Source organism: Ovis canadensis, chromosome 7 (genome assembly GCF_042477335.2).
Source record: "Ovis canadensis isolate MfBH-ARS-UI-01 breed Bighorn chromosome 7, ARS-UI_OviCan_v2, whole genome shotgun sequence".
In the NCBI taxonomy this organism is placed as follows: Eukaryota; Metazoa; Chordata; class Mammalia; order Artiodactyla; family Bovidae; genus Ovis; species Ovis canadensis.
Window position 1 is genome coordinate 37,193,325 of NC_091251.1, and position 19,328 is coordinate 37,212,652.

At 48.2% G+C, this 19,328-nt stretch overlaps 2 protein-coding genes and 1 long non-coding RNA gene across 18 annotated transcripts in view; 2 read left to right on the top strand and 1 right to left on the bottom strand.

Annotated features, from left to right (window-relative positions):
• Positions 1-920: 920 nt before the first annotated feature.
• LOC138443446 (uncharacterized) lies at positions 921-3,570 on the bottom strand. Of its 7 annotated transcripts, XR_011258150.1 has the most exons (7): positions 3,295-3,426; positions 2,714-2,867; positions 2,161-2,360; positions 1,860-1,968; positions 1,626-1,697; positions 1,452-1,535; positions 921-1,364 (listed from the first exon to the last, which is right to left on the bottom strand). It is a non-coding gene; the product is annotated as an uncharacterized lncRNA (long non-coding RNA). The 7 variants fall into 7 exon arrangements; XR_011258149.1 differs by lacking the exon at positions 1,626-1,697 and having other exon boundaries at positions 3,295-3,379; XR_011258151.1 differs by lacking the exon at positions 1,626-1,697 and having other exon boundaries at positions 2,161-2,260; positions 2,714-2,956; positions 3,295-3,336.
• KLHL33 (kelch like family member 33) lies at positions 2,986-12,497 on the top strand. Its single transcript, XM_069595828.1, has 5 exons — positions 2,986-3,050; positions 3,326-4,102; positions 8,663-9,587; positions 9,706-9,873; positions 9,968-12,497. The coding sequence occupies exons 2-5, from the start codon at positions 3,346-3,348 to the stop codon at positions 10,518-10,520; spliced, it is 2,403 nt and encodes an 800-aa protein (XP_069451929.1). The 5' UTR covers positions 2,986-3,050; positions 3,326-3,345; the 3' UTR covers positions 10,521-12,497.
• A 5,891-nt stretch (positions 12,498-18,388) lies between these two features.
• TEP1 (telomerase associated protein 1) overlaps positions 18,389-19,328 on the top strand; it is a 40,883-nt gene continuing 39,943 nt past the window's right edge. For 9 of the 10 annotated variants that reach the window (XR_011258157.1, XR_011258159.1, XR_011258158.1 and 6 more), the window contains exon 1: positions 18,451-18,641. The gene's annotated coding sequence lies outside the window, so the exon portion shown is untranslated. Of the gene's footprint in view, positions 18,642-19,328 lie in introns of all 10 variants that reach the window. The other variant, XM_069595833.1, reaches the window with a different exon arrangement.

The following is a 19,328-nucleotide window of genomic DNA, read 5'->3' on the forward strand; positions in this document are numbered from 1 at the left end:
TGTGAGTGACATAGAGAATCAGAAGTCAAAGGGTCTTTTCTGAGGAGGGTACACATTTCTCGGTCAATTTCCCACTGTCTCCCCTTGACACCCAAAGAAGCCAGTGACTTGTTGGCTGAGGTTTGTGGGGAGAAGTGTCCCCAGGAGGTAGTTGATAAAGGAGAGGAAGATGAGGCAGAAGATAATCTGCACCTGGAACCTGATGGGTGCCATCCCCCACGCCTCAGTCCCCCAGGGAGATAGAGAGAGAGAGAGGTGATGGGAGAGAAGGAATAACTCTTCCTCCTCCCTCTCTGCATCTCATCTTCACTGTTCTCTCCAACCTCTTGTTCCCTTTCCTGCCAGCCTCTTTCCATAAAGGACTGTGGCTGAATGGTTGTCCTTTTCCTTCTTGCCTCAAACTGCAAAGCATCCCTTCCCATGCTAGAGGTGAATCTGAAGATTATAATTATCTGGGAGCATGAAACAGGGCACCTCTCACCTGGTAATCATGTCTAGGGCTCATCCCAACAGATCCTTAGAAGGAGAACTCTTTACTTTCCCCTTCAAGAACTGGCATGGGGAGTCTCTCCTTGCAGAACTGGCTAGTTTCAGGCTTGTGTCCCTGGAAATCAGTTCTGTCAACCACACACACACACACACACACACACAGACACAGACACACACAACACACACACACACACACACACACCTCCCCACATCCAGTCTGTTCCTGATCTGTCTAGCTCTCACTGCTATCCCCTTAGTCTTTTCACCCCCAACTCAATTCCCCTTCACCTGCCTTGGACTCCCACTCCATGCCTGCCAGTGCCACACCCAGAAGGATAGTCACAGTCACCAGGCCCACCACCCAAAACTCATTTACAGGATCCATGTTTAGTAGCTGTGCTCCATGCTCCTGGAAGGGCAGAACACAGAGGTTGGGGGTCACAGAGACTTTATTGGCTGATTTGATGCCTCCATCTAATTCTTAAAATGAATTGCCCAGGGCACTGTGATGACCTAGAGGGGTGGGATAAGGAGTGGGTGGGAGGGAGGCTACAAAGAGAGGGGGTATTTATATACTGATTCGCATCATTGTATGGCAGAAATCGACACAACATTGTAAAGCAATTATTCTCAATTAAAAAAAAAAATTGACTTGCCCTGGCTGAAGCCACAAAAGTATAAGCTGGATGGTCAGTGGACTTGAGCAAAGGGCGCACCAAGGAAGGAGATGCGCTTTATCCAGAACAGGTCCAAAGGGTCTTCAGGTAGCCTACCATAAACACAGCCATGGCTACTGCATTGGAGAAAGCAAAGTTGCTTCCGTGAAACTGCTAAACTCAGAACGCGGGCTGTGCCAGACATGGAAGTAGGTGCCACTAGAGAGCAGAGAAGAGTCAGTCAGTCTCAGCAACTCTCGACGGGACTGGGGGCCCTGAGAGATCATGGAGTCACAAGAGACTTACCACTGGTGGGGGTGACTGAGATACACAGGCTGGTGATATTAGCTGCTAAAGCTGACAGAAGTATCATAATGAGCCATCTGAGCCCTGGAGTGGGATAGGAATGGGTCTCCTTTAATTCACCCAGGCCGAGTCCTAAAGCCCTTCCTACTGTCCCACAGAGTGATGAGCCCATACCTGTGCCTGAGCAGTGAGCCAAGGCAGCAGCAGGTAGAGACTAATGCCCCGGATATCCAGCATGCAATAGATCTGAGGAAGCGGGGTAGGGAGGGAGGAGTCAAGGTCATCCTCAGCCCTCTCACCCTCAGAGCTACCCTTGAGACTCTCCTCTGGAGCAAGACCCTCTTTTCATGCATGCCTCCCCCATCTCAGGCATTCAACCTTTGAGAATCCTGAGCACCAATCTGTTACCGTGACTTCCATGGTCCAGCTAACACAAACTGGGACTTGCCAGGTCTGGACTTGTCAGTCCCGAATTCTCCAGATGATCTCCTTAGGAGCATGGTTACACATGGGGCTCCTGAGTAGAGGTGGAAAAAATAATGTCCCTTGAATGAGATGCCAAGACCCCTCCCCAGCCAGCATGTCAGCAACAAGACCTGGAGGTGCTACGGAGGGAGGTCAGTCCCAAGGAGTTTAATGGAGGATGGATCGCCCAGAAGAGCAGTTTTCATCCAACCTTTGTGGATTCACTGTGAGCTATGAGTCTCACCATGGCAGAGCTGAGCAGAGCTTCCTGAAACATGTGGCTGTGGTGGAGCTGTCCCAGGACCATGGGGTTGGCAGAGAACTCAGGGTCCAGTGTCCTTGTCCTTGTTGGCAGGGGAGGGAAGAGGCTGACCTGGGGTTTGTCTCTGCTGGGTAGCACTTCCTCCTCTTCCTGGTAGGGGCTCAAGGTGTTGGCCACCTTGTCTTGTGAAGGGGAGGCCATAAGAGGATCCATGTGGAGGTTAGTCACTATCACCCATTTCACAGGCCAGAACAATCAGAGGGTGCCTCTCTGTTGAACCATCTGGTGGAGAGCAGCCCCAGGGTTGCGTTTGGCTTTCTCACCACTGACTCCACCTCAGGACAAGGAAATCCCTCACTAAGGGTAGGTCACAGTTGGTAGCCCTGACCCATACCCCTTCACCTCCCCCACCCCTCTGCCCTTCTTGGACCGGTGGGTTATACCTGAGATTCACCCCTGTACTGTTCGCCCCAGGGTCTCAGCTTTAGCATGCACAGAAAAATCAACAAAGGCCAGCACTGACCCCTAGACTCACCCTTCACTCTCTCCCAACTTTCCCCCGTATCAGTCCAGACTTTCTTCACCCGCTTCTCCAGCCTAGCCCAGTGGACACTGGGCTGGCTCACTCCACCACATCCCCTCATCCTCCTTGGCTTCCGAGTTTGCTTTGCTCAGCACCAGGACGTGACCTCCAAGTGGAAGAGGCGAGGAGGTAATCTCAGGCCAGGCCCAGGGGATTGGGTGTTGGAGTTTGGGCACCCGGAGACCAGCCCCTCGCCTGCCAGCAATGGCTATAATTAGCCAGGTGCCGCCACTGACAGGGACAGGGTTGCATTCCCTCTGCCACTCGGTCAGAAGTAGAGCAGGCCCAAGTGAGAGGATAAGTGGGACGCTGGTGTCTTAGGAGGGTGACTGCAGGGATGGCGGGGAGACGGGTGGGGTACAGCTGCAGGCACTGGATCTTTACTCATTGTTTTGGTCTTTGCACCCCCAGTGCACTTTGTAGTTGCCTGGTGTAGCCTAGATGCTAGAGCCTTGGGATAGGGGGAGACGGTTGAAGTAGGAAAGGAGGCTGGAGGCAGGGCTTCCTCTGGCCTCTGTGGGTCCAGCTCTTACCCTCTCTTCTCTTTCCTCTTTCTGTCTGTAGCAATCCAGCGAACTTGGGCCATGAGCCTCTCGGACTCCACACGTCATCCCTCTGCGGCAGAGGAAGTCTCTCTTCTGGTCCAGAAGGACGACCTTGACCTCCCTTTGCCCACCCACAGAACCTCCTCCTGGCCTCCGTCCCCGGATGAAGATCCTGGTTTGCCCCCTTTTCCTCTGGAAGAGCCTGGCCCCAGGCCCATGACCCCAGGGAGCCTCCCTTCTCCACCCTTGTCCCTGGAGGAAGAAGAGGAGGAGGAAGATGAGGAGGGTGGAGAAGACTCTGCGGAGCCCGAGGGGCTGTGCAGCGAGGAGCATCCCAGCCAGTTTTTCGCGGAGGCACAGCGGCTGCGAGAGCAGGGGTTGCTGCTGGACGAAGAGGTGTCAGTCGCGGGGAGAGCGTATGGGGTGCATCGGGTGATCCTAGCCTCAGTTAGCAGCCTCTTCAGAGGCAGGCTGCTGGGCGGCAGAGGTCCGCAACCCCCCCTCAGCCTGGACGTAACCCCGGCGGCCTGGGAGGCCGTGCTGACCTTTGCCTACGAGGGGGTGCTGGGATCCGCCTCACGGGAGGATGTGCTGGTCGCCGCGGAAGCCCTGGGAGCCCCCCGGGTAAAGGCTGCGGCCCAGTGGGGACGCCAGGGGACTGGAAGTGGATGGGAAGATGAAAAGCAGCCCAGCCAGGCAGAGGAACTGAGAGAAAACCTGCGCAGCATTGAGCTTCTGTACCAAGAAGGCATCGGGTGCGACCTGGAGCTGGAGGCAGGCGGCTGCCGGCTGCGGGGTGAGGGCCTGGGGGGGCACTGCATTGAGGCAGGTGCATATGCCACCTGGAATGGTGTGTGCAAGCAGTAGCTGATTCGATCCCTAGCATAGTGCTTTTGATCCCTGCTGAAATCAGAATTTCCCGGGGCGTGGCCTTGGCGCCTCTCTTGACCCACTGAGAATGGGGCATGCGCAGTTGAGTTGTTTTCCTAGGCGCACTGACAGATTTATGCTGTGGCTTTTCCTGTGCCCAGAAACAAGAAACTTCCATTCAGCTGGCAGGCGCTAAGATATAGTCCATGCCAGCAGAACAAGCAGAAGGTGATTGACTCAAACAGAGATTAACCATAAGGCCCTTCTTGGCATCTTCTATTTAAGACATAGGAAAAGCTGGAGGAACATGGTGGAAAAAGTTATAGTGTGTCCTTCTGCCTAAGTGAGCTTGACACCATGGCAGACAAGGACCCTACAGCTCATGAGCAAGGTCTGGTACTGTTTTCCCAGAATCTAAGGCTACCAGGTTGTGGCATTTGGAAGTTAACTCTGCTCATCACTAGGAAAGCTAAAGTGAAAGTCGCTCAGTAGTGTTTGTGGAATTCTCCAGGCGAGAATACTGGAGTGGGTAGCCTTTCCCTTCTCCAGGGGATCTTCCCAACCCAGGGATCGAACCCAGGTCTCCCACATACCAGGCAGATTCTTTACAAGGGAAGCCCCAAGGAAAGCTAAAGAGGATTGAATAAGTTGAGAATTATTCAGATTCTATTAACATTTAGTGAGGTACTGGGTAACAGAATTTTTTTTTTTTTTGCACATGCCATCTCTTTTAATCTCAGGTATTTCTAGCTGCAGATAAAGAATATTAAATTCAGAGATGCTGGCTGGTGAAAATCAGGATAGAAGCCCACATCCATTAGCCCAGTCTGCTCTCACTAGTCCATACATTGCTTCTTCTGCAGCCAAACCAAAGGCACATAGCACCTGGCAAATGGAGCCACAGTGTAGACATATAAAACTTTAAAATTAAAAAGGATTAGTTTAGATATTATCTAGTTCAGTGCTTACACCTTACTGATAAGGAAATCAGACTTTAAGACATGTCCAAAGTCACATAGCTACTACCCATTAGAAAATGACTAGGACCCAAAGTGCTTCTGGGATTCCCCAAAGGAAAAGCATCCTATCTTAGTCAACTTGAGTTGCTATAACAAAAATACCAGAGACTGGGTGTTTTAACAACGGAAGTTTATTTCTCTCGGTTCTGGAGACTGGATCAGGGTGCCAGAATGGTCAGGTTCTGGTTAGGGCCTCCTTTCCAGTTTGTAGATGGCTATGTTCTCACTGTATCTTCACATGGCGGAGAGAGACACAGGGAGATTGATGATCTCATGTCTCCTCTTATAAGAGCACTAATCCCATTCACGAGTTCCACCCCTCATACTTAATTACCTCCCAAAGGCTCCACCTTCAGATACCATTATGTTGGGGATTAAGGCTTCAACATATAAATTTGGGAGGGGCCCAAATGTTTAGTCCATAACAGATTTTGAAGTATTTGTTATAATTTCTGATAGCGCTAGATGGACGGGGGATTTAAAATTTCATAGTTATAAAGTTTTCACTAGGATTTGGAATTTAAACATACTTATATTGATGCTTTCACTTCCTTAAGAAACATTCCAACTTAATGGTGGGAATATGTCACTTAAAATTCTGGAGAATAATGATAAGTAAGAAGGGGCACAAAATACAAGTGGTTGTAACTCCTTTGACAGTTGGCTGAGCTATAGGCTGATTGATGGTGTGGAAGAGGAGATGGTTTACTTGAGGAATGCAGATTTTCTCAGGGCAATATATATGTGAAAGCTGTCACTAATGTTTACTGCTTGGGAAGCACCGAGCTACTACCTACTGCTTAAAAAGACAATGGAGAGCCATGCTGACATCACTTGCCCTTTGAGAGAGGTGGACATGCTGCAGCTGGTCAAAGTAGCCTGAGGTTCATAAACCTCACTGGGAGCTTGGGTCTGTGTGACCTGCCTCAGAGGACTTCTAGCAGCATTTTCCCGCTTTTCTGTAATGAAGCATTTCAAACACAGCAAAGAAAAGAGAGAATTAAGATGACCACTAAAACACTCATCACCCAGACTTAACAATTAACATTTTACTATATTTCTTTCTGGAAAAGGAAATGGCAACCCACTCCAGTATTCTTGTCTGGAGGACCCCATGGACAGAGGAGCCTGGTCCATGGAGTTGCAAGAGTCAGACACAACTTAGCAACTAAACCACCATATTTGTTTCATCTATTTATTTTTTGGTGAAGTTTAAAGTATTTCACTCATAAATACTTGGGTATGTGTATCTCTAAAAGGAGACATTTCTCATATAACCACACTATCTAACAAAATTAATGTGTTAGTCACTCGGTCATGTCCAACTCTATGCGTATGCAACCACATGGACTGTTGCCCACCAGGCTTCACTGTCCATGGAATTCTCCAGACAAGAATACTGGAGTAGGTTGCCATTCCCTTCTCCAGGAGATCTTTCCTGACCCAGGGACTGAACCCGGGTCTCCTGCATTGCAGGCAGACTCTTTACTTTCTGAGCCACCAGGGAAGCCCTTTTCTCAATATCACCTTATCCACACTGAAATGTTCTCACTTGTCCAAAATAGTGTCTGTTAGAGCTGTTCTGCTCAATTCAGGAGCCAGTCAAGATTTACACTGAACTCAGATGTCTCTGAAACTTCCTTTACTCTTGTCCAGTCCTCTTTCCCTTTCTTTTTCCTCCCTTTTTTTTTTTTTAATGATTTGACTTATTGAAGAAACAAGATTAGTTTTCCCATAGAAAGCTCCAATTTCTAGATTTGTATGCATTTTCCTTCTGTGTTTTGTTTTTAACTTGTTCTTTTATCCTTTCAATTTCCTAGATAAACTTGAAGTTAATCTAAAGGTTAGATTAAAGTTAAATATCTTGGTCAGAATACTTCATACTTGATGCCAATTGCCTCAGATTGAGTCACATTAGGAAGCATATGTTGTTGTTCGCTAAGTTGTGTCTGACTCTTTGCCACCCCATGGACTGCTGCATGCAAGGCTCCCCTGTCCTTCATTAACTCCTGGAGTTTAGATTCATGTCTGTTGAGTCAGTGATGCTATCTAACCATCTCATCTTCTGCTGTCCCCTCTCCTTTTGCCTTCAAGCATATGAGTTCTAGTTATTTAACAACATTTAAAAACATATTTATTTGGCTGTATTAGGTCTTCGCTGCTACACGAGGGCTTTCTAGTTGTGGTGTGCAGGCTCGAAAGAACATGGGCTTAGTTGCTCTGTGGTACGTGGGATGTTAGTTCCCTGACCAGGGATCAAACTCACATCCCCTGCACTAGAAGATGGATTCTTAACCACTGGACCACTAAGAAAGTCCCCTAACAACATTTTAAATAATTTATTTATTTTTAATTTTTAATAGGACATTTTCAGTGTCATGAGGGCCATGCACATAAGCAGGGAACTGATAACGCAAGTATCCTCAGTGCAGCCTGGCAACAGTCATAGTGCATGACACTCTGCCCAGATAGCTACTACATGGAGACAAAAAATAAGTCACTCCCTTTCACTAGGACTCAGTTTCCTTATCTTAAAATGAGCATTTGAACTAGATGGTTTTGAAGGCCTCCAGTTTACAGTGTCGTGATTCCATAACTCTGTCAAGGAGGTGGATATGCGAAGAAAAACTATAACACGTGGGAAGTATTAAGCACTAAATCTTGGGTAAGAGAAGATGACAGTTAGGTGAGGTTGAATCATAGCCATTCCTGAGTGTGGTACCATTTTCTAAGTAAAATCTGACTAACAGAATGGCTGATGTCAGTGGCTCTTCTAACTGTAGAGGAAAGAACTTTATTCTGTGCACAGTATGGAAAGACCTATATAAGTTGCACATTGGTCTTTGCAGTTTATTTTTTACCCCCTTTTATCAAATGTTCTTTATAGCCTCTTCTCCACATAATCAGTCAAGACCCTTTTTCTAATTGGCCTGCATCAAAAAAACTAAGGCAATGTTTTTCAAGGGGCTTCCCGGGTGGCTCAGTGGTAACGAATCTGCCTGCTAATAATGCAGGAGACAAGGAAACACAGGATTGAACCCTGGGTGGGGAAGATCCCCTGGAGGAGGAAACGGCAACCCGTTCCAGATTTCTTGCATGAAAAATCTCATAGACAGAGGAGCCTGGCAGACGACAGTCCATGGGATTGCAAAGAGTTGGACACGACGGACCACATGCACACAATGTTTTTCAAAGTGTCTTCAGGTCACTAACGTGAGAATCATGCAGGGTGCTTGAAAATGTTAAAACAAAAATTCGTAGGATCTCCCTCTGGAGCTACTGGGTCAAAATCTCTGGGGGTGGGTCTGTGAAAATTTAATTTTAACAAGCACCTAGTGGTGTTCTGGTGCGCATATCAGTTTAGCCTGTGGTCTTGGGTGGTTAACGCAAAGTGGGGGTTGTGAAATTGAGAGAGTGCCTAGTGGTTTGCCACACTCTGGATTCCCCTCTGCTTCTCCCTCTTGCAGTGCACCGAGCAGCCCTCGCCTGTGGCAGTGAGTTCTTTGGGGCCATGCTCCTGAGTGGGATGAGGGAATCCCAGGGCACAGAGGTGTCTCTGCACACCATCTCTGCCCAGGACCTGCGACTCCTCGTCTCTTTTGCCTACTCTGGGGTTGTGCGGGCAAAGTGGCCAGGACTACTGAGAGCTGCCCAGGCTGCTCTGCAGTACCAGAGCTCCTCCTGCCTGGCTCTGTGCCAGAAAGCCTTGGCACGAGGCCTCAGCCCTGCCCGTTGCCTGGCCCTGATCCCCATGGCAGAAGCCCCAGGGTTGGAGAGGCTCTGGAGCAAAGCCCGTCACTACCTCCTCACGCACCTGCCGGCTGTGGCTTTGTGCTCCACTTTCCCTACTTTGCCGGCAGCCTGCCTGGCTGAGCTCCTGGACAGTGATGAGCTACACTTGCAGGAGGAGTTCGAGGCCTTCGTGGCTGCACGGCGTTGGCTAGCTGCCAACCCTGACACTGAGGAGTCAGAGGCCAAGGCCCTGCTTCGATGCGTCCGCTTTGGCCGTATGTCCACCAGGGAGCTGCGGAGGGTAAGGGCAGCTGGGCTGCCTCCACCCTTGAGCCCCGACTTGCTGCATCAGCTGATGGTGGAGGCTGAGGTTCCAGGACAAGAGAGACGGAGGGAGCCTGACCAGGCACTGGTGGTGATTGGCGGGGACGGGCTCAGATCAGACATGGCCGCCAGACAGCCATCCCGAGGAGTGTGGTGGGCCCGGGCCTTTCGCTGCGGCATAGGACTGGTTCGAACTGTGGAGTGGGGGCAGCTGCCTGCCCTGCCTGCCCCCGGGCGCTTCCGGCACGGGGCTGCGAGCCTAGCAGGAAGTGTGCTCTACGTGTGTGGGGGACAGGATTTCTACAGCCACTCTAACACCCTGGCTTCGACTCTCAGGTATGGATGGGCTCCAGAGAGTGGCAGGTCCCAAGGTGGGCAGCTGAGGGAGTTTGTGGGCCAGCCAACAGCAGACTCCCAGGGTCACTCTGCCCATCTCTTGTCCCACTGTCTCCAGGTGGGACCCCAGTCAAGAGGACTGGGAAGAGATGGCACCTTTGTGCCAGCCTCGGAGCCTTTTCCCCCTCGTGGCGCTGGATGGACTGCTTTATGCCCTGGGTGGACGAGACAGTGGTATTGCCCTCAGGTCTGTGGAGACTTATAATCCTGAGCTCAATGTCTGGAGGTGAGCAGGGAAGGTGGTGTTTCAGGCATCAGGGGTCTTGGCAGAGGAAAGCTGAAGATGACTGATGCCTGACCACGTGCTCTGTTCTCCACAGGCCAGCACCTCCTCTTCCCGAGCCACGCTTTGCCCATGCAGCTGCTGTTTTGGAGGGCCAGCTGTACATGAGCGGTGGCTGCAGTGAGACTGGCCAGTACCAGGCCTCGTTGCTGCACTACGATCCCAAAGTTGAGAAGCCGGTGACACTTCTGAGCCCTATGGGGGTGCCTCGGGCTGGCCACGTCATGGCTGCTCTGGGTGGGCGGCTGTATGTAGCAGGTGGGCTAGGTCAGACTGGGGATCTGCTGAGCTTCGAGGCCTATGATCCAAGTACTGGCAGCTGGACTCACCTGACCCCCTTGCCCTTCCCCCATGTCGGGGCTGCAGGTGCCGTGCTGCAGGGGGAGTTGCTGGTGCTGGGGGGCTACAGCCACCGTACTTATGCCCCCTCGCACCTTATCCATGCCTATTGTCCTGGCCTGGGCCGATGGCTGTGCCTGGGAACTCTGCCGAGGCCTCGGGCTGAGATGCCTGCCTGCATCCTGACTCTGCCCGCTGTGCAGCACGTGGCTTTGGTTCCTACACGGCATCAAACTAAACCTGCTGGGTGAGAGGGAAGCAGTGGTGGATGGAGGGAGGAAGGGATAAGAGAGGACAGAGATGATGAGTGCAGGGAGAAAGAGAAGGCTTTTTTCATCACAGCATTTCATTCTAGCGCAGTGCTTTACAACTCATAAATCACTTTTGTATATATGATCTGCATTGAGGAAAAGGTGGTTCTGGAATTCCTAGGGAGAGTATGGGGGAAGGAGAGGCAGTTGAATATCTAGGTAAGGAGAAGAGACCTAGGGGCAACTCTACAAGGTTTAGGGACCCTGGCTCGATTCTTGGTGGGGAAAGTGCATCTAATTAGGAAGACAGTCATGAAGCATTGGTAGCAAAGGTGTAGGGGCCATGAGAGAACAGTCAGGAAAATTATGATTCTGACCAATGGATGAAGGAGAAAAATGAGGAAAGGTCATCTGTGAAAAGAGTTGAGGAGTATGTTGTGAGGACTGTAACTGCTGCTTCTTTTTACTCTCCAATTCCTGGGACACCCAAACCCTCTTGATGATGTTCTTTCTCAGGTAGCTGGTAGACCCAGTCTAGCGTTTGTGCAGCCACACACTGCAGGCTGCCCCTAAGAGCCTCTTGGATTTTAATCTGAGGATGAATTTCCCTTCCGGACCCGGCATAGCACAGGGGCCTGAGATGCCAGGGCAACCAGGCAGGAAGGCTGCAGGTGGGGAAGATGAGGAGAAAGAGGGAGGTGTCCATGTGGAAAGGGATGAAGGATTTGAGGGCATGGGGTGGGAGAGGTCAGGGGCTGACTGGCTTCTTTCCTCCCCTTTGGGATGAATCGAGGGATCAGGATGGAAAACGATACAGTTGTGGTGTGTGGTCCTAAGTTGTGAGAGGAAGCGGCAGAGAGGAGAGAGGCAGAGAAGACCCAGAAAAGTGGTTTATTTTTCTGTTCCTTTCTTCCAGAGTTTTTTGAATCCATTTCCCTTTCTCCTGGCCAGGGAAAGCTGAGTCAGATGTTTCCTCTCTCTCTTCCTCAATCCTGCTTTTCCATCCCCTTTCCCCTTCTCTATCTTTTCTCCTGTCTCCCTCACAGTTAGAAATTATCTACTGTGTGCCAGGTACACTGTGAGGCACTAAGGACCCCAAGGTCAGGGATTTTGACCAGAACACAGACTTGTAAGCAAATACAAGTTTTACAGTGGACTTAGAGGTATGGACACTTGCCTCATAGTTCTCACAAGAGCCTCACACTCCACAAGCCTCACAGTTGAAGGTATGAAAGCCCAGAGGACAGAGAGGGAACTCTGTCCAGGGAAGCCTTCTTTGAGGGAAGGCATCATTTGATGGGTATAGATTGGATCTTGAAGGTTCCCTAGAAACTCATCAGTCTGAGGAAGGAGGCATTCCAGTCAGAAGAAAGAGGCAAATGGGATGTATGGTGCCCTGTGTCTCCACAGCAAAGGGGAAGTCAGTATTCCAGGGGTTCTTCAGGGAATTCTGCTGCTATTCCAGCCTACTCTCTTCCCTGAAAGCTTTCTGAAGACAGGGGCTTTCAGTTAACAATTGTGTGTTCCCTTCCTCCACAACTCCCCTACATCTTTCCTGTCTGGTGTTTCCACTTCTGACCCCTGAGCCGCTTAGGGCGAACGAGGGCCAGTTCTTTGTACAGGTCAGTTTTCTCTTACCGCTGCTTATTAAGATTCTTACTCTGCTAAGGTCAAGACGAGGGAGCTTCCTTTGCTTCTTTCTTCATCTTGACGTGTTTTTGTTTGTTTTGAAATTTCATTATTTTGCTAAGGGTTTTTTTTTTCTGTATCTCTGTTTAGGAACATAGTTGAAAATGAGGAGGGATATGTAGAATATATAACAGAACAGAGAAGAAAGATTAAACAGGACAGGGAAGAAGGAAATTGGAAGCACTGAGAAACTACAAGGATTGAGTTTTTAGGGTGAACTTCTGTGATCAAGTTCTTGGTGATTTGTATGCAAAGACAGACTTAAATAAAGGTTTTGCCATGACTGAATCATTCTTGTCTGTGTTTTCCATTTTTAAAAAACATTCCATATCCTTTGTAATTTGGTTTTTGTCTCCACTGTACTACCCAAACCATTCTCCCTCATGTCACTATGACCTATTTCCCACCAAATTAAACAACCTAAGGCCATCCTCATTCTCTTTCATCTTTCTGTAGGAACTGGCTGGCTTGAAAACTGGCTTTTGAAAACTAAAAATTTCTCTTTCCCTGTCTCCAGAGATGGTGCACTCTCCTATTCTTATTTCTCCGATCCAAAGAGGCTGCAGAAAGTCAAATCATGGTGTCCAAGAGGGTATGGTGCCATCCCAGGTGGAGCTGATAGTCCAAAAGCATGTAGATGGGGGGAGATGGTTGCAGAAGGCTCTATCACTAGGCTTTTAAATTTTTCATTAATTTTATTTCTGGCTGCGTTGGGTCTTTGTTGCCTTGCAAAGGCTGTCTCTAGTTGCGTTGTGCAGGCTTCTCACTGCAGTAACTGCTCTTATTGCGGAGCACAGGCTCTGGGTGCATGGGCCTCAGAATTTGCAGCACTTAGACTCAGTAGTTGTGATGCAGGCATTAGTTGCTCCGCAACATGTGGAATCTTCCCACACCAGGGATTGAACACGTGCCCTCTGCCTTGGCAGTAGATTCTTATCTACTGCACCACGAGGGAAGTCTGCTAGCCTTAGTTTTGAAACGGCGGTTGGAATGAGAAGAGAGGAAAAGGTTTCTGATGTGAAGGGGGACCCTGGCCAATGGTCCTCTCTTCAGTGAGAGGGTTCTGGATTAAGCCAGGTAACAAGATGGGGCCTTGGGCAAGTGCACTGAGATTCAGGGCAATATTTCGCCTCCAGAAGGGAAGTGGAGTGAGAATCAGGAATTAGGACAGAAATCATTCCTATAGAGTGGGCAATCATGGCAATCCAGGAATTAGGCAACAGTTTGGTGAATTCCTAGAGGTGCAGGATTCTTATTTTGGTAAATCAGATAATGAGCCAAAGTGTTGTATATCCTCCCCTACTTGCTGCCTCCACAGTCTTCCTTCAGACTCCTTTCTGGATGAGGGTAGAATTTGCACACTTGCTCTCATCTTTTCCAGGTTGATACTGGATAGGACTAGGAAGTGTGCAGTTTCAGTACCGTTAAGTCTGTTAGACTATAAGAGTCTCCTATGCCTAATTCATGGACAGTGGAGCCTGGTGGGCTACAGTCCATGGGGTCACAAAGAGTTGGACTGAGCGACTAACACACACACACACCTAATTCTGGGTTGTCCATGTTCCTCTCTTACCTTGCTTCATAGTGCTCTTCAGAAAGCTCACTTCTCCTCTATCCTAGGCCTTAATGACTCACTTGGGTTCTGGTTAAATTTTTCTGTTTTTTAGCAGCCCTCACCTCCACTTGGATTTACCACTATCATCATTTCGGACTCAATCATGCTTTGTTGGTGCTATCATTTTTCTTAGAGCTTGTTTCATATCACCTTGAGCTTGTTCTCCTCTTATTTTCACTCGACTCATCATGGAATTCTGTACTACTGAAACAGGAACTTTACTGATTCCTTCTCCCAGTATTTTCCCTGTCAAATATACTGTCCTGGGCATCTGGAAATCTGATAGCAGAGAAGTTTAAAAAACAAAGGAAAAATATATACAAAAGAGTAAATATCACATAAAAATCCTACTTCAGGAAACTCCCTGACAGTTCAGTGGTTAGGACTTGGCCCTTTCACTGCTGTGGGTCAGGGTTCAATCCCTGGTTGGGGAACTAAGATCCCAAAAGCCCTCCAGCGCATCCAAAAAAAAAAAATATCCTACTGCAAAACTAAGTGCCATTATTTATCTAGACTGACAGTCCAGGATATAGAGGCAACAATATCCAACTCTAAAGAGTGAAAAACTACATAGAAAGATTGTTCAGTAGTACATGGAATGAAGAGATTTTGGAGAGAGTGTAATTCCTTTACACAGTGTAAGAAGCCAAGGCAGGTGGCACAGTCTGGATAATGAAGAGGAACATTTTCAGTGAGTGCAATCTCCAAGTGACATAACATGGGGACCCAGAGACTGGCTGGGACAAGCATCACAGGTTAGGTTTATATGCAGGACAGTCATAATTACTCTTTTAGGGCCACAAACTACATTCCAAATCTGAGCTAACTCTTGGGATCAAAGGATCATAGCTGGAAAAGTGTGAATTTATCACAACTCCTGCTAATACAACTACAAAAAAAATACATATATATATACATATGCATATATACAAGCATGAATACAGGTGTATGTCATTAGCGGTGAGATTATTGTCTTTTATAGTCTTTATTTCCTCTGATAGACGTTTATAGATGATTCAAAATACAATCATTTGTATTTCTCATCAGAACAGTGAAAAAAGTACAGCTTGAGGGTGAACTGAATTAGAAATAGTAACTTGAGCTCAAGCTCCAAATCAATTGCTGTTTTGGTTATCATGAGTAGATCCCTTAATCACTTTGAATGCCAGTATCTTAATCCATAAAACAGGGATAACACCTATATATGAACATCATAGGGTTATTATAGTCACAAGCTACAGAACTTGGGATAGTCCTAAGGACCTCTATGCACATCTTGAAAAGAATTTAGCTGATAGTTTGTAAATTCAGTTTCCAGGTTACATCCTTTTAGATTAGTGAGCTAGATGATGCCAAAAAAAGGGGCCAGTGTGCTGCAGCACCCCCTGAGACCACGAGTGCCATACAGAGGGTTACAGGTTTATGCCCAGCTAATGCAGACTAACATTGCTCCTGCGATAGGGATATGGATTCATCTGGACTCCAGCTGAGGGTAAGGCACTTAGGGGGCTAGAGGTCTTCTAGTTATATATCAGTTTGACTCATCAGCAGACAGGTAATCTGAGCCCCAATGCATTACATACTTTTCAAACAACTTACTGATGAACGTCAACTCTCATAACAGAGAAAGAACTAGTTTAAATGTTTGCTATGTGCCAGGCAGTGTGTTAAGTGCTTTACATGCATTATCTCATTTAAATGCCAATAAAACCCATAAAAAGTTGATGTTATTATTACCCTCATTTTACAGATAGGGAAACTGAAACTCAGAGGCATGAATTTATGCACCCAAGGTCATAGAGTTTATAAATGCTGAGCATTATTTAAACACAAGTAGAAGGACTTTGAGCCTGCTTTCTTTATCATACCACGTCTCCAGTGTAGATTCACCTCCATGGATGAAACTTATTGATGAAACTCTTACGTGGACTCTAAAAGTGGAAACAGTTAAAGGTTATCAATATCTTCTAGCAATCTATAATGGAAAAGAATCTGGCGAAATTCCCTGGCAGTCCCATGGTTAAGACTCAGCGCTTTTGCTGCTGTGGCCTAGGTTCAATCCCTGGTTGATAGCAAGTGCTCTCAAATAGGTGCTTGTTCATAAACCACTTGTCCAGTGCAAGTGGACTTGCATAGACTTGCATAGATTGAATAGAAGCTTCTCTGGTAGCTAGCCATAAAGAATCCACCCACAATGCAGAATAGGCAGCTTCCATCCCTGGGTGGGGAAGATCCCCTGGAGAAGGAAATGCAACCCACCCCAGTATTCTTGCCTGGGAAGTCCCATCTACAGAGGAGCCTGGCAGGCTATAGTCAATGGGATCCAAAAGAGTCAGACACAACTGAGCAACTGAGCATACACACACACAATTAGGCTCTAATGTTATTTCAAATAGAAACATAAGGCATTTTATGCATAGTTTAATATACACTAAAATTTCTAGGAATGCCACTACCATGAACAACGTGGGATGACTATACCTTGTTTCATTCAAAAATTTGCTAAAAATTATTCTGGAAAATCATGCTACATCAGCAATTCTGTTTGTGATATCTGAATCACCATTGAACATCCCCGTATCATGCTGCATCTGTAACTGTTAAATTCAAGGTGATTTCATAGAGAGATGTATACATCTAAGTATCTCATTGTGTCTTCTTATCGTGTCCAACTACTTATGTATACAAACACGTATATACATAATTTTATAATAAATTACCTTCTCTCTACTGTTTTTTAATATCTCTTTAGACATTTTATAAACTTTTGGACTGTGTATCTAGCTAAAGCACACTATTTATAATTTATAGCTCAGGATCAAACAGGGAATATAAAAATATTTCTTATAAAAAGAGTGTTGGGACTAATGGGATAGGTGGTAAGAGAGGCAACCAAGGAAGTTAGGTGGGATCTGGTGCCCTCGATTCTGAGATGAAGCTCAGTTGTCACCTGAGAATGCAAGCGCCCTCCCAGGCTTGTATGCATGCTCAGCTGTGTCTGACTCTTTCAAGACCATAAATTGTAGTCCACCAGGCTCCTCTGTCCACAGAATTTCCTAGGAAAGAATACTTTAGTGGATTGCTACTTTCTCCACCAAGGGATATTCCCCACCTGGGGACTGAACCCCTCTCTCCTGCTTGGCAGGCGGACTCTTTACTACTGAGCAACCTGGGACCCCCACTCCCCATCCTTAGGAAAAGTGAAGTTAGTCATTCAGTTTTGTCCGACTCTTTGTGACCCCATGGATTGTAGCCCATCAGGCTCCTCTGTCCATGGAATTCTCCAGGCAAGAATTCTGGAGTGGGTTGCCATTTCCTTCTCCAGCAGATCTTCCTGACCCAGGGATCAAACCCAGGTCACCCGCATTGCGGGCAGACTCTTTACCGACGAGCCACTAGGGAAGCCTACCCTTTAGTTCAGTTCAGTTCAGTTGCTCAGTCGTGTCCGACTCTTTGCGACCCCATGAATCGCAGCACACCAGGCCTCCCTGTCCATCACCATCTCCCGGAGTTCACTCAGACTCATGTCCATCGAGTCAGTGATGACATCCAGCCATCTCATCCTGGGTCGTCCCCTTCTCCTCCTGCCCCCAATCCCTCCCAGCATCAGAGTCTTTTCCAGTGAGTCAACTCTTCACATGAGGTGGCCAAAGTACTGGAGTTTCAGCTTCAGCATCATTCCTTCCAAAGAAATCCCAGGGCTGATCTCCTTCAGAATGGACTGGTTGGATCTCCTTGCAGTCCAAGGGACTCTCAAGAGTCTTCTCCAACACCACAGTTCAAAAGCATCAATTCTACAGCGCTCAGCCTTCTTCACAGTCCAAATCTCACATCCATACATGACCACTGGAAAAACCATAGCCTTGACTAGACGGACCTTAGTTGGCAAAGTAATGTCTCTGCTTTTGAATATACTATCTAGGTTGGTCATAACTTTTCTTCCCTTAGGAAGGGGATATTTTACTGGAGACAGATAATCATAATCTGTTTTATATGAGGTAAGCATTTTTCTCCTGCTGGAATCTGTTTGGCTCTGCTCTTTATGAAACAGCACTAGCATTACCATCGTAAAGGTCACTTGTCTCTTTCCTGAGTCTGGTACCACCTTTTGGGAAACAGTTCTGCATCACTCATTCAGAATGGCTCCAAAATTTTTTTTGTAATCCAAGGACCTCTCCCAGATGGACATAGGCATGCTCTTAGTTCACTCAGGCTTGATCATTTGATATTTACATCCTGTTATAGGCCATTGCTTTAGACCTTCCCTTTCCTTTTACTTCTATTTTTACCAAGTAACTTGCTCCTGAATTAACAGTCTCACTATATTTGATACCAGAACAAAATGTGTCCAGATCAGCAGCGAACATTGGAAGACAAAAGAGGAAATTTCGCAAAATAAGAGAATTTGGTAGCAGGGGAAACCTGAGGGACAGGAAAAGAGAGGGCGAGGAAGGGGAAAATAAAGTGCGGCTTGAGAGTGGCACTAACCGCAAGCCCCAGAAAAAGCTGCAAAGTGCTCGCTCAATCCTCGTCGTCAGCCGCTCGTCTCTCCGCCCCGCGGGCCGCGCCTAGTCCTGCACAGTCTCCGCCCAGTCTCTCCCCGCCCGGCTCCGCCTCGGGTTTCCACTCTTCCTACCAGTGGAGCCCAGAGCCGGATCCTATTTCTGCTGCCCGGAACCGAGCGTCCCGCGTGGCAGCTGGCTGCTCCAGGCCCGGGTGTCTCCCGGGAGGATCGAGCGCCGGCAACACTCGCCCCGGCCTGGATCTCTGCGTGGGCTCGGCCGCCGGGGCCAGCGGGAAGGGCCTAGCGCGGCCAGGTAGTGACCTCCCCGGACGCGGCAGGGCGGGCGCCACCTGGGGTGCCTCGGCCGGGCTACTCGGACACCTCTGGGAGCGGAGGTGGAGTGTGAAAGAGGGAGCGAGAAGGCTGAAGGAACGGGAGGGCCCGGGGATGGGAGGGACACTGGAGGAGGGAGGAAGAGGCCAAATGAGAATGGGTCCTCTTCCTTGTTCTGTATACTCCTTGGAAGGGAACCTGGGCTGTGCTTAAGCAGGGTAGAGTGTCACACAGTCAACTTAAAGGTGTGGTGGCTATTAACGTGCTTCCCAAGTGGCACTAGTGGTAAAGAATCCGCTTGCCAACGCAGGGGACATAAGAAATGCCAGTTCGATCCCAGGGTTGGGAAGATGCCTTGGAGGAGGCAACTCTCCAAGGCATCTCTCCTTGGCAACTCTCTCCAGTATTTTTGCTTGGAGAATCTCATGGACAGAGGGGCCTGGTGAGCTACAGTCCACGGGGGTGCAAAGAATCCGAAAGGACTGAAACAACCTAACACTACGGCTTCTAAAGTATGATTCTCTTTAGTGTTGTTTATGCCAAAGCCTTTGCCTGTGTGGATCACAATAAACTGTGGAGAATTCTGAAAGAGACGGGTATACCAGACCACCTGACCTGCCTCTTGAGAAATCTGTATGCAGGTCAGGAAGCAACAGTTGGAACTGGA

Coding starts and splice junctions, on each gene's coding strand:
- KLHL33 (XM_069595828.1), top strand. CDS start 3,346: ATGAGCCTCTCGGACTCCACACGTCATCCCTCTGCGGCAGAGGAAGTC. Junction 4,103..8,662: donor AGGCGGCTGCCGGCTGCGGG/GTGAGGGCCTGG, acceptor TCCCTCTTGCAG/TGCACCGAGCAGCCCTCGCC. Junction 9,588..9,705: donor ACCCTGGCTTCGACTCTCAG/GTATGGATGGGC, acceptor CACTGTCTCCAG/GTGGGACCCCAGTCAAGAGG.